General features: G+C 39.1%; 1 protein-coding gene across 1 annotated transcript in view; it reads right to left on the bottom strand.

Moving 5' to 3' along the window:
* LOC150095526 (inactive DNA (cytosine-5)-methyltransferase DNMT3L-like) overlaps positions 1 to 15,409 on the bottom strand; it is a 361,976-nt gene that overhangs the window by 292,096 nt on the left and 54,471 nt on the right. Inside the window, exon 4 of the mRNA XM_090410700.1 lies at positions 2,085 to 2,146. Coding sequence (XP_090266826.1) covers positions 2,085 to 2,146 — 62 coding nt within the window. The remainder of the gene's footprint in view (positions 1 to 2,084; positions 2,147 to 15,409) is intronic.

Here is a 15,409-nt window from a genome sequence, read left to right as displayed (position 1 = left end):
ATGGCAAATATGGAGATTATTATTATTAACGCCATACCTCCCATGGAGTCAAAGACTCATCATGAGAGGTACACACACTATCACACACAAAGCTCATCAAACCATGCCATATATTATTATTATTTGACACCTCCAGGGAGTCCAAAGACTCATCGAGGGAGGGCACCTGCTCTACAATTCCGTCTCCACCATTCAAATCACCAACTCACCACAACTAAACCAACACCATCTACCGCCATTTGTATTTCCACAGACAATCACAATTATGGCAAAAGCTAATGAAGGATATGAGTGTGCATGTACGCACATCCGATTTAGTTACAGAAATAAAAACCCTACTCCGTTTGTATGAAATCAGATAACTCAACATTCAGTTGTAAAGTTTTCACGATCGTTCCTCAACATCCTACTGCAGATTCAAATTCAGGTCTTTACAACAGAAGAGCATCCGTGTTGCATCATCATCATGGCATACAATCTCAAATCTCACAACGCCAGAGGCATCTTCGTGAGATCTGATATTATGTGCCCGAAGGATATCTTATTAAGAATCCTCAGCTTTTGACTTCCTCTAACTTTAAGGTTTCCATGCTCTTTTTAGTAACATTCATCTGATATCTTTACTGCTCTCCATATTGCTAAAACAGCTTTCATCTTTTCACACCTTCCTATCCATGAAGTTTGACTTTCTGCAATTCAGCTATCCAGATAGTGAATACCCAATGAATGGGTGCACATTCACTGGATGGGGATATACAGCTGTTTGCACATGACGCAAAGTTGTGATGAACTATGAGGAGTAGAGCATATGTTCTAGTCTTACAAGAAGACTTGAACAGATTAAATGAATGGGGTATAGGAGTGGGGGATAGTAGTTCAATGTTGCATAAGGTTTTAAAATTTGGAAAACAAAGATGGAATGTGGAATTTACTCTTGGTGGAGATATAGTGTTGGAGGTGGAGGAAATAAGATCTTGGGGTGATGGTGGATAAGTATCTGATTGCCAAAATTGTGAGGACAACACAAAGATTTCTGGGAATGATGCAGAAGACACTGACTTGTAGAAGTAAATTCTTGTTCCATTGTATAGGGCTTTGATTAAGCCACAAATGGACTATTGTGCACAGATTTGATCACCTGATTTCCAAAAGGACGAAGAGACGTTGGAAAGGATCCAGAGGCAAATGGCATAACCAGTTTCTGATCTCTCGAATACTGAATATGAAGAATGGTTTAGACGTTGTAGTTTGCAGAGTCTAACGGATAAGAGAAAGAGGAGTGATATGATAGACACCTAGAAGTTAGTAAAGGGTTGTTACAGGATTAACGTTGAAGAGGTTTTTTATTTAATGAAAAACCTCTTCAATGTTAATCAGGAGAGAACAAGAGGTCATCCCTGTAAGCAGTATAAGGAGGGTGCGAACAAGGGAGCAAGAAGGGTTTTTTTTAATGGAGAGTTGTGAATGACTGGAATGCATTGTCTGAGAGCGTGAAGTCTACAGAGAATTTGAATGTGTTTAAGGTGCGGTATGATGAGCTGTGTGTATGACAAAAGGGACCTCCTCGATGAGTCTGGGACTACATGGGGTCTTAGGATGAAGATGATGATAATACTCTTTCTCATTCACATGCATTACTTAATTCCCCCCCCCTCCTGTAATTCTTTATGCCATTAAGAATTTCACCTCTCTCAAGCTGAAAAATAGAAATGGTTGCCTCATGGCCATGTCTTTCAATGTTATCACCAGATCTAGTGTTCTCAACTTCAAAGCAGTAGTATCATCTGTCGTAAGCTGTCAAAGGCAATTATCTCATGGCAAATCTAAATTCCCTTTCTTTCCATGTACTGCTACCCATCTACAGTCTTCCGTCTTCACAATTAAAAATTTCCATAATAATTACTCATTTTGTACTACTGAGTTAATTTGCCAATACACATTCATCTTTCTATTTACCAGTAGGTATAAAACAGAAACCCAGCACATATTTTATCCCATTTGAATCAGCCTCATCTCCAGATCTCCATTCTTGCACTTTCAGCAAAACTTAAACTCATAAAAGCATATACAATAAATGAACTCACCTTATATTGTGTAACTTCTATTACTGTTGGGACATTTTGCAGGGTGGTATCATAGTACTGACCTAAAAATGATGTAGAATAAACATGAATAGTATTTTCTACTTTACACACACACACATATATATATATATAGAGAGAGAGAGAGAGAGAGAGAATTTTCAACTATTTGAAAAGATTAAATGCACAAAATTTTGTTATACACATGTTATCTACTTGCCAAAGTAATCTGTTTTCTGCAGATTTAAAAAAAAAATGTAGTACATGAAGTACACAATACCAGGAAATTCTTCTATTCTCAGAAATTCAATTCAGGTATAAAAATGCATTAAACAAGGCAATGAGTGTAAGTATACTGCATGGAGAGATAAATCAATACAATATGATGATAAAGAACATGCAATGATAATGACAGAGAACAATGTGCATGCAGTAAATGAATTTAGAATGTTATTATTAAATGTGAGGCCTAAGGGGAGTCCAAACACACACTGCAGGAGATCCAATCGACTGACACACCTATCATATCTGCCCTTTTGTCATTTCCCCTTTTCATATTATGAAAGGGTGCACCTGCCATCATCCTAGAAAATGCTTTTACCAGCATATATGTTCTATCATATCATATCACCTCTTCTTCACCTGCTCATAAACAATGGGTTACAAACCAGGGTTTGTAATCCAAATTAGACACTTCAAGCTATTCCCATTATTAATCTACCATGTGGCTACATATAAATGCTGTCTACAAATTGGTCAATAATCATTCTTGCTGCAAATTCACCCACAGTTACAACACTGATCTTCAGGTTGTAATCAATCTTTTTGTGTCTCAGCTGCAGATTATTTCCCATCATTTTACACCAATTGCTCCACTTTATACAACCATCTTCCTAGAAGTATTCTATCCAATGAATTAGCAAATTAAATTAATATCTAGGTATATCTATTGTTATTCAGATCAGCCATAACTTTATAAATAAACAACATAAAATGAGAACAAATTACTGATACAAGTAGTCTCCTTAACAAAGCTATCTATACTGTTCTCTACAAAATATGGATTTTTCTGTTTACCAATTCCTGAATTCAGACTATTACCAACTTTTTTCAATGCCTTAATTATTACTAAATGACTGAGGAATAAAGGCATGCAATGATGATGGTAGATAAATAAGAGAGTAAAGATGGGAAGTACTGGAGAAGAGAGAGAGAGAGATGCATATGAGCAAGGAATGAACAGATCTGTGAGGGAAGTGATGTATAGAGATTTGATGATTCATGGTGTGTGTGTGTAGAATGTAAGAGAAAAGTTAGGATAAAGGAATGATACCAAGTGTATCTATGACAATGAATTGAAGTGAGAATGTGGAAAAAATTATAGTGATAGTTGGTAAAAATTATCTGATAGGAAGTGTGAATTAGTAGCTAAATTTGAGGTCAATGTTACAAAATGTGCAGTACAAAAGTAAGAAGGAAGATGTGAGTGCTGTCCAAAACTATAATGCAGACCTAAGGAGATCAGAAGTAATAAATGATATGATAGTGAGAATCTGAAATAAATGTATGCTTGAAATGCATTTGAGGATAGCACACACAGCTGTATGTAGAGATGGACTGCATTTAAACATTGAAGGGCACAGGCATCTGGAGAGACTGTTGTTCTCTGAGCAAGTGAGAGTGTTAGAGCAGGGATACTACAATTGCAAGGGTGGATAGTAGCAGAGGTGGCCTCTTGTGAGGATAGTTACTCAGAAGAATGCACAGTACATTGTGGGTCAAGTGGAGTGTCTGGATGGAATAATAATAATATACTGTAGATATGGTGAAATGCACTGATGTTTATTTATTGAAATGCTAGGAGTATCAGGAACAAAGGAAGTGAAATGGAGGCAATAATAGTCTCAGCATTTCTAAAGATTATCAGAATCAGCAAATCTTGTCGGCAAGAAAGATGATATCCTGATAGGAATAGAAGAGTATAGTATATTTCAGCATGATAGGGAGGATAAATGAAGTGCTGAAGTGTTACTTATAAATGAGGAATTTGGAGAATTTGGAAAGAAATTGGACTAACAGCTTTGAAAATGTATGGTGTGAGGAGGAGGTGGGCACAAGATATTTAGTGGAATGATGCTACTGGCCACTAAACGCAGAGGGTGATGAGCAAGAAATGCGTACACAGATCAGTTCGGCAAGTGTAAAGCAAATGTTTGTTATGAGAAATTTTTACTATAGCAGTATAAATTGGGCAGTGGAAACAGCATACGGTAGGAATGGAATGGAATTTCTGGGAATTCTTGATGGACAAATCTTTCATGCAACATGTAGTAAAAGGGATACAAGGATCAAAAGTTCTCACTTTGTTCCTTGCATCAAAGGATCTAATTGTAACTGAGATATCAGTCTTGCAACATTGTTGGGAGGAACCATGCAATCTTGACTTGGAGGCTGAAGAGAAACAGAAATATTAAGAAGAAGAATTTATGTAGAATTATAAGGCAGGTGACTATGATAATCTTAAAAATCAGACAGGAGCAGTTCCATGGATGGAAAAATTGCAAGGGAATGAGGGAGGGAGAGATCAGGAGTGCATGGTCATATACTTTATGCCAAGTTATTTTTTTCACCAAGCAATAGTGAATTGCAAAAGATAATTTGATGTAAAGTATATGACCAATGAAAACCAACAGAAATACATATGAAAAATAAGCTATGAAAATATTATGCATATTTCACCTCTTCACTGAAAAGGTGAAGCATGCAATCTGGACGAAAAAGCATTGTGGATGTGGCAATAACCAGTTACGTGGTTATTGCCACTCTCTAAGCGAAACTCTCTAGGGATTTCCTTAGACAAAGATCAATCAAGGAAGGTGACCTGCTTGACAAGGGGAGCAAAAGTGCAGTATGAGCAGCAGTTAGCAAATAAGACTAAAAAATCCTAGGTGTTTTTTTTTTAATATGTGGCCAGTAGAAGAAAAAATGATTATAGGAGGTTGAAGATGGCCAGTGATAATTGGAGAATGATAAACACTGAGGATGGTACAGTAGAGGTGTTTAATGAGCAGTTCATTATTGCATTATAATATAATGCAAAACTTGAGCAGTGGGAATGGGGAGGAACCAATGATGGTGAGTGAGCAGAAGTTATATGAGAAATTGAATCAACTTGATGTCAATAAGGCTATAGGACTTTATGGTATATCACTGCGTGTCTTGAGGGAATCTTCCAGAGTTAACAACAGCTTTAAATTACATTTTTAACATGAGTTTTAGATTAGCCCAAGTTCTAAGGAAATGAAAAGATCAAAATTGTTCCGCTTCATTAAGTCATAACACTAAGGTTTCGAATTATATGATTATATGCCAATGGTTGTCTGGGTTGGATAGTAGATCAGTGTGTTGGATTGGAGATTGGCTGTGTGATAGGTATCAGCAGGTTATGTGTGTGTGTGGGGGGGGGAGTAATATAACAGAAGAGGAAAGTCGCTAGTGGTGTGAACTAGGGGTCCATTTCAGGACCCACTGTTGTTTAATTTGTATGTAAATGACATTGGAAGGGGCTTAAATGGTGACATACAGTGGTTTGCAGATGACGAAAAGTTGGGGAGAATTATGAGAAGTAGAGTAGCTTTGCAAGAGGGCCTAAATAGACTGTCTGAGTGGGTGAGCATGTGGGGGAGGGAATTCAATTTAATGTAGAAGTGCAAAGTTTTAAATTTTGGGAGGCAAAAATTGTATGCATGGTATAGGACTGGTGGGGATATTTCAGAGGAGGTGGAGGAAATTCAAGATCTGGGGATGATGGTGGATAGGGACATGAAATTTCATGAACATTTTGCTAAAATTGTAAGGACAACACAGCAGATTATGAGAGTGACGCAGAGAACACTGATGTGTAAAAGTAAGAATGTTATGATTATATTGTGCAAGGCTTTGATCAGGCCGCACATGGATTTCTGTGCACAAAATTTGGTTGTTTGGTTTTCAAAGAATGGTAAGTTGTTGGAGAAGGTTCAGAGATGATTGACTAAGTTGGTTTCTGGAATGTGGAATATGAAGGCAGATTGAGAGAATACAAACTACCGCGCGGTTAGCCTAGTGGCTTTGCGCTTCGCAACCATATGCCTGGGGAAGGAGTGTCCCAGGTTCGATTCCCGTTGTAAACGTGAGGAATTTGAGGATCTTCCTCAGGCATAGCCAAGTTAGCCAGTCTTGGGTGCGGTCAGTAGGGTTTTTTCCGCCAGTTTATCTGGCGTTTTTCATCCCGCAAACAGGCAAACCGGCCCCGTGAACATACGCCTCTACAGTCAAAAATATATCCCCCCCCCCCAGCGGCAGACCAGGCGACGGGTCGGTTGGTAGTAGTACTAACAAGAAGTCGCATCTAAAAGTAACACGCGGACCCTGCACAGGAAGCGGGAATAACGCGTAGAAGAAGAAGAAGAAGATTGAGAGAATACAAACTACAGAGCCTAGTGGATAGAAGGAAGATAGGAGACATAATTGAGACAAGTTGGTAAGGAGTAATTACCAGATTAACGTGGATGAGTTGTTTCATAGAATATAGGAACAATAGTTTTCATAGGAACAATAGAAAGGGTGGCTATGGCAATTAAGAGAGGTGAAAGGGTGGATGAGATGATTGTGATGGTAGGAACGAATGACTTGAGTGGTAATGTAAGTCGGGCAGCGAGAGATATGAGATTTTTGCTTGAGACTGTACGGAAGAAGACAGAGAGAGGAAATATAGTGTGCGTGTTGCCTAGGTATGATAATGATGAGCTGAGCAGAAGAGCGGTGATATTGAATGGCATAATAGCGAGAATGTGTGACAAGAGAGGACTGGTATATGTGGATGCCTGGAGTGTGTTTGAGGAAAGAGAGGAGTTGTATGCGAGAGACCGTTTACATTTGAATGAGGAAGGACGTAGGCATCTGGAGAGATTGCTGTTCTGAACGAGTCAGTGTGTCCCAGGGAGGATGATAGCAGGGGTGGCCTCTTGTGGGAATGGATACTTGGGAGAAGGGAGACAATGTCAGGTAACACTGAGCCCAGTGGAGTCCAGAAGAGATAATGCTGGGTATAGAAACAATGGCATTTATATGCTGTATACTAATGCCAGGAGTATCCGGAATAAGGGAGAGGAATTGGTGGCGCAGATAGCATCAGCCTGGCCAAAAATTATTGCGATCACTGAGACATGGTTGACAGAAGGGGATATAACAACAGGAATAGAAGTCGCTGGGTATAGCATTTTTCGTCAGGATAGGAGGGGAAAGCGTGGTGGTGGGGTACTGCTTATGATAAGTGATGACCTATGTCCTCTAAGAGTGGAGAATTTGGAAGGAAGTGAGACAAATGATTTTGAGAGCGTATGGTGTGAGGTAGAGGTAGGCAAGACAGGATATTTAGTGGGGTGTTGCTACAGACCCAGGAGCACAGAGGATGGGTACCAGGAGATGTTTAGACAGCTAAGTTTGGCAAGTGCAAGAAGAATGATTGTTATGGGAGATTTTAACTTCAGTAGTATAAATTGGAAAGAGGAAGATGCATGTAGCAATAGGGGAATGGAATTTCTAGAATTCTTGAGGGACAAATGTCTTAGGCAACATGTAATAGAGGGAACAAGAGGTTCAAAAATTTTGGATTTGGTTATAGCATCAGAAGAGTTGAAAATAACTGAGTTGACGTCTCTCCCACCAGTTGGAGAGAGTGACCATATGGTGTTGACTTGGAAAATGAATAGACATGCAGGAGTATCAAAGAGACGGGAACTTATGTGGAATTATAAGGCAGGTGATTATAATAGTCTTAGACGTCAACTTCGGGAAGTTTCATGGAGGGAGGAATTGGAAGGCCGGGATATCACCAGTGCGTGGGAAATTGTGAAAGAATATTTGTTATCAGCAATGGTAAGTTGTATACCACGAGTGAAGAAGAGGATGCAATTTGGAGTAAAGTGGATGACAAACAATATTAAACAGGAATTGCACGCGAAAAAGAGGCTATGGAAGAGATATAAGGAGATAGGTGAAGAGATGCATGAGGAATATAAGACACAGGCCAGAAGAGTGACTAGTGTGGTAAGGAAAGCGAAACTGGAATATGAGAGGAGATTGGCCCTAAGATCCAAAGAAAATCCTAGGGAATTTTTTAGCTATGTGGCCAGTAGGAGGAGAAATGACTGTGGAAGAATGATATTGTGGGATAAAAATGGGAATAGAGTGACTGATGCAGAGGACATAGTGGAATTGTTCAATGAACACTTTATTGGAGTATTTCATCCTAGAGGAGTCAGTTTTAATGCTAGAGGGATATGACTGGTACGAGGTCTGGAGGTACAGGAGGAGAGTGTGTTTCAGATACTGAGTACTCTGGATATCAGTAAAGCTGTGGGACTGGATGGTATTTCGCCACGAGTTTTGAGAGAATGTGCTAGGGAATTGACAGTACCAATTGACAATTTTGGTTATGAGGATCGGCTGAGGGAATATGAACTGCAGAGTTTGGTGGATTGGTGGATAGAAGAAGGAGAGGTGACATGATTGAGACTTATACTGTTTTAAGGTGGTTACAGGGTTGACCCTGGTAGTTCTTTGGTTGAACATCGGGAAGGAGTGATGACAAGAGGCCATCCCTGGAAGTTATGAAAGGAAACTGTGGGCAAGAGGGTGAGGAGTGGTTTCTTTGCATGGAGGGAGGTTGAAACATGGAATGCATTGCCTGATGGAGTGGTGAGAGCGAGAACGGTCAATGAGTTTAAGTAGTGGTATTGTTGGAACGTCCTTCTTGGTTCTATGGTTCGCCATCTTGTAATGTTCTTAATAAAATCAATTAATTACTAGTTGATTACTAATCAAAATGTAGGGAAATTTATATTTATACTGCACCACCCTATATTTAGATTAGTCTATGTAAAATAGTAGAATCAATCTTCAATTAACTTAGCAGTCTCCTTACTCATACAGGCCGAATTTAATATTTTTCACTTAGGACTGTCGCAAGATTCGAATTATTTATGAACGGTGCAATGAAAAAGAATCGGGCACACACAATATGAAATCAATAAAACAAAACATTTAATATAAGGTTATATGACAAATACATAAATTTAACTCTGAAAATAAGACAATACAATTAACTTAGTTCATCAGGTCAAAACATTCATATTAAATCAGACTTCAAATCTTCAGATACAAAATTCACAGTTCTCTCAATTACAAAGATTGTTCATGCTGATCAATACTACAGAATTTATTGCTAAATAAATTTGCTGGTATCACTCAGTTACACTATATTTAACACTTAGCAAGCACTTATAACCTTATTAATTGCAGCAGTTATTGCTTCAAGGGGAATTATTTTCAACTTCTAACTTCAGCTAAATTCAGTGAAACGCCACAGTAAATGTTAGGATATTCCAGACGGAATTATCACTAAAACCTTCACACTGAAATAAATAAAATGACTGTTCTTACCAGGATTAATCTTCAGCACATCAGATTCAATGTGAGCACATTTTTAACTTATATTCACTTATCACTCCGATTGAACACTATTTAAAAGAATTCTTCAAGGAGATAACTGAATTATTATCTGTCACGCTACACAATTCTTGACAGGCTTACTATAGGGCAGAATAATTATTCCATGTTTACTACTGTATAACAAATTGAGCTTTATACAATCCTTCTTTAAAGCGATATAGGAATACGTAGTAATTCTAAAACTTAGTGGATTTATTCTGAATCTTCTATTAATCTTCCGGTCTTTTAGTTATCTCATTACGGCACTAAATTTCTATTACTGCCACCACTGACTTTACTCTCAGCTGTCTATAAGTTTTCTCCTCATCTCCGTACACTTCTGAATGCTACTCCCTTGAATTCCCTGCCCTTCAGTGTTCTTGTTTACTTTTTACCTCTCGCTTATATCCTTCCTTCTTCCCGCCTAAAAACTTGTTCACTCTGTCCAACTCATTAATTTCTCCTCTCCCAATTATCGAAGCTCATGCTCTACCTTGCACGTTCTCTTTTATTTCTATCTCCATGGCAACGATCAAAACAGAATGTAAACATAAGCATTAGCATTACATAAGGTTATACCTTTACACTGAGTAATGAAAAATAATAATAAAAAATATTATAGTTACTTAATTTCTCTCTGATTTTTATTTACAGATAATAATAATAAAATATATGTTACAGGTTATATAATGCACATAAAAGTTACACACATAGAATTCCTCATAATATTATTGAAGGAATAAAGTAATAAGATAAATGTTATTTACTACAGAGTGCTTTCAATAGTATAATATACATTAAAATTATATAATTAAATAATAGCTGATAAAATTCAAGGATAATACATGAATAATAATTCTTAAGCAAGGGACTAACAAATAATATTTAAACAAGTCTTGTTTAGTATATGGTAGATTATTGATATGTTAAATGTGAATGAAAAATAAAAACATACAAAACAATTTCATTCACAGTTTAACAGTATGATAGACTTTGTGTTTCTTAGGGGGGGGGGACCTCCCCTCTATGAGTCTTGATAGAGTTTGTCTTTCTTAGGATGGACCTCCACGATGAGTCTTTTGACTCCGTGGAGGCCTGGATAATAATAATAATGATGAAATATCTTGTTTTTACACTAGACACAAAATGGAAAATCACTTCAAAACCCCAACCTTTATGCCATGGTCAATCCTACTGACAGTGTTACTCATTTTTAGATGATAACGATGCTCAACATCACCTTCTGCATAATGTACCTGCTTTCATATGTTTTTTTTTCCTTTTACACCCATGTTCTCACAATTTTTCTCTTGGTTCCTTAATTTAAGGAAAAAACCGCAGTGCTTATTATCATCAACAGACCTCCATAGCATCAAGAGGCTCATTGTGGGGGGAGGGTCTCACTCTCGTATGCATATGCACAGCTCATCATACCTTAACCTAAATGCATGCATATCTCTGCACTCACCACACTCTCAGGCATTGCATTCTAATCTCCCACCCTCTCCATGCAAAAAACCTCCCATTCTTCCTTGTTCTGTCTCTGGATATTATTATTATTATTATTATTCAGGCCTCCAAGGAGTCAAAAGACTTATCGAGGGAGGTCCTTCCTAAGACAAAGTCTGTCAAGACTCACTGAGGGGAGGTCCCCCCCTGAGAAACACAAAGTCTATCATACCACTCTTTAAACTCACTGACCGTTCTCGCTCCCACCACTCCATCAGGCAATGCATTCCACGGCTCAACCACCCTCCACACAAAGAAACCACTCCTTACCCTCTTGCTCACAGTTTCCTTTCGTAACTTCCAGGGATGGCCTCTTGTCATCACTCCTTCCCGCTGATCAACCAAGCGAAAGAACTCCCCAGTGTCAACCCTGTAACCACCTCTCAACAGTTTAAAAGTCTCAATCATATCACCTCTCCTTCTTCTATCCACCAAACTCTGCAGTCCACATTCTCTCAGCCAATCCTCATAACTATCCTTGTACAGTCCTGAAACCATCTTTGTCATCCGTCTTTGTATCCTTTCCACAGTTAATTTATCCCCTTCAAATCCTGGGGACTAAATCTGAGAACAATAGTCCAAGTGTGGTCTGATCAGAGACTCATACAACGGAATGATAACCCTTTTATCTCTGCAGGTCAGTGTCCTTCTCATAATTGCAGCAATCCTCTGTGTTACCTTCACCACCTTTGCAATATATCCTCTAAATTTCAGGTTTCTATCAATCATCAACCCCAGATCTCTTGTCTCCCCTACTTCCTCCAGTATAACTCCTCCCAGAGAGTATACAGCATCCCATCGATGTTTCCCAAACCTCAAGACATTACATTTTGCTGCATTAAACCGATACCCCCATTCATTTGCCGATCTATCTAGCTTATTCAAATCCTCTTGCAGGGCTACCACATCTGCACTATTATTAATAATTCTTCCTAGCTTCACATCATCTGCAAACAACTGAATATCCCCCTGCAATCCATTGATAATGTCACTGATATAAAGGTTAAACAATATAGGTCCCAGTACTTATTCTTGTGGGAACCCACTTGTAACCCTCTGCCTCCTTGAAATTGCCCCACCATACTCAACTCTCTGATACCTATCGGACAGCCAATCCTGAATCCAGTTGACCAATCTGACATCCAGACCCATGTGCTGCAACTTAAATATCAGCTTATCATGTGGCACCCTGTCAAATGCCTTCGCTAAGTCTAAGAAAATGGCAGTATATGCCTTTCCCTCATCTAATGCTCTTGTAACTTTATTATAAAAGGCTAGCATATTGCTAAAACAAGAGTGCCCCTTCATAAATCCATGTTGACTCTCAGAGATAACATTACCCTCATCTGCCCAATGTTGTATACGGTCCCTCACTACTTTCTCCAAGATCTTACTAACTACTGATGACACACAGACTGGTCTATAATTAGACACTTCCAGTCTGCTACCGCCCTTATGCAATGGCACCACCTTATCTTCCTTCCATTCCATGGGCACCTTTCCCGCAGCCAGACTTTCATTGAAAAGCTAGGTCAAAGGCACTGTCAGTTCCCTAGCACATTCTCTCAAAACTCGTGGTGAAATACCATTAAGTCCAACAGCTTTACTGACATCCAGAGTACTCAGTATTTGAAACACACACTCCTCCTGTACCTCTAAACCTGCCCTATCCCTCTAGCATTAAAACTGACTTCTCCAGGATGAAATACTCCAATAAAGGTTCATTGAACAATTCTTCTATGTCCTCTGCATCAGTCGCTCTATTCCCATTTTTATCCCACAATGTCATTCTTCCACAGTCATTTTTCCTCCTACTGGCCACTTAGCTAAAAAAATTCCCTAGGATTTTCTTTGGATCTTAGGGCCAATTTCCTCTCATATTCCAGTTTTGCCTACTTTACCATACTAGTCACTCTTCTGGCATGTGTCTTATATTCTTCATGCATCTTCTCTTCAACTGTCTCCTTATATCTCTTCCATAGCCTCTTTTTTGCATGCAATTCCTGTTTAATATTGTTTGTCATCCACTTTACTCCAAATTGTGTCCTCTTCTTCACTCGTGGTATACAACTTACTATTGCTGCTAACAAATATTCTTTCACAATTTCCCACGCACTAATGATATCCCAGCCTTCCAATTCCTCCCTCCATGAAACGTCCTCAAGTTGACGTCTTAGACTATTATAATTACTTGCCTTATAATTCCACATACGTTCCCATCTCTTTGATACTCCCATGCCTATTCATTTTCCAAGTCAAAACCACATGGTCACTCTCTCTCTAACTGGTGGGAGAGAGAGATGTCATCTCGGTTATTATCAACTTTTCTGATGCTTTTCCAAATCTAAAACTCTTGAACCTCTTGTTCCCTCTATTACATGTTGCCTAAGATATTTTTCCCTCAGGAATTCTAGAAATCCCATTTCCTTATTGATACATGCATCTTCTCCCCAATTTATACTAGTGTAGTTAAAATCTCTCATAACAATCATTCTTCTTGCACTTGCCAAACTCAACTATCTAAACATCTCCTGGTCCCCACCCTCTGTGCTCCTGGGTCTGTAGCAACACCCCACTAAATATCCTGTCTTTCCCACCTCTACCTCACACCATATGCTTTCAAAATCATTAGTGTCACTGCTTTCCAAAGCCTCCACTCGTAGAGGACATAGGTCGTCACTTATCATAAGCAGTACTCCACCACCACGCTTTCTCTTCCTATCCTTCCAAAAATTGCTGTACCCAGCGACTTCTATTCCTGTTATTATATCCTCTTCTGTCAACCATGTCTCAGTGATCCCAATAATTTTTTGTCAGGCTAATGCTATCTGCGCCACCAATTCCTCTCCCTTATTCTGGATACTCCTGGCATTAGTGTAAAGCATATAAATGCCGTTATTTCTATGCGCAGCATTATCCCCTCTAGACTCCACTGGGCTCATTGTTACCTGATGTCGTCCCCCTTCTCCCAAGTAGCCATTCCCACAAGAGGCCACCCCTGATGGCCATTCATGATGGCAAAATTCTTGGATATGGCTGCAAGACATCACTTACCCAATGAATTCAGGTGGCAAGCCTTCACATAAGCATAGACTAGCAAAAGGCAGACAAAGATAACCAGATGGCTGCATTTGAGTCATTCTGTGGTTCACTGACTGTGGAACCAATTCCAAAAGGGAAGATACAAAGGAAGCCCATGGGCTACAACTGCAGTGGGTGACCGATATTCCCAATTATCTGTTCACCAAAATATGAATGTTATCCTGAATCAGCTAGGATCTGAGCTTGCATTGGCTAGAGGAACATTGGTATCTGCTTCCACTGTGTGCAGAAGACCTCACGAAGGTAGTCTGCATGTCCCTATTTCTATGACACAGGAGAGAACATTTGAAATGGGCCAGGCTACACATCAACTGGACCCGAGACTAACAGGGGGAGTCAGCACAGACAAGTCCCGATTTGCTCTAAAGCAATACTACGCATTATATGGAGAGAGGCATGTACACATTATCATCCCTCTATTTGTGAAAGGGACATATTGTGGTAGCATGGTGGTTTAAAGAGGCATCTTGTTGAGCAGATGCACCAACCTGTACGTGCTTCCTAGCATAACCAATGAATGCTGCAACTTCTATAGATGAGGTCCTGTGCAGATGCAATAGCAGATTCATTTATCTTACAAGATGATAATGCTCATCCTCATTAAGCAAAGCTCGTGGATCAATATCATACGTATGGGCTGACCAGCCAGGTCTACTGACCATAATCATATTGAGCATGTCTGGAATGTTCTTGGTAGATGTGTTGCTGCTCTCAACCCCTTTCTCCAAAACTTTAAGGGAATTAGGAAAGCTTTGTTAGAGCAATGTTTGTTATTATTTACTGCAGTGCTGGACACTATTATGGGAGGAATCTTCATATGGGCTTTTTCAATTGAAGGCGAGTTAGACAATCTCATATGGAGGTAGCAGGGTATTTTCTCCCAGAAACTCAGGTTTTTCATCCTGCATACAGACAAATCACCCCTTCAGAACACACGCAATTTACAGACAAAAAATACTTGTGGTGGTGGTGGTGGGCAGTAAATGGAGCTGATTGGAAGTAGAGATTCAGTAGTGGTGGAGACAGAGTTGTACAGTGGGTGTCCTCCTGCGATGAGTCTTCAGACTTTTTGGAGGTGTCACAAATAATAATATTTGTATCAAACATTATGAAACATTGTAGTCGATGCTATATGGCTGACCATATTCCTTATTGAAGCACTTTAACAATCTCATTTTATTATT

Source organism: Typopeltis vanoorti, chromosome 20, assembly GCF_054136105.1.
Source record: "Typopeltis vanoorti isolate ZY-2024b chromosome 20, IOZ_Tvanoo_1.0, whole genome shotgun sequence".
Classification (NCBI taxonomy): Eukaryota; Metazoa; Arthropoda; class Arachnida; order Uropygi; family Thelyphonidae; genus Typopeltis; species Typopeltis vanoorti.
The sequence above is the reverse complement of the archived record's forward strand: the minus strand, read 5'-3'. Positions and strand labels throughout refer to the sequence as shown.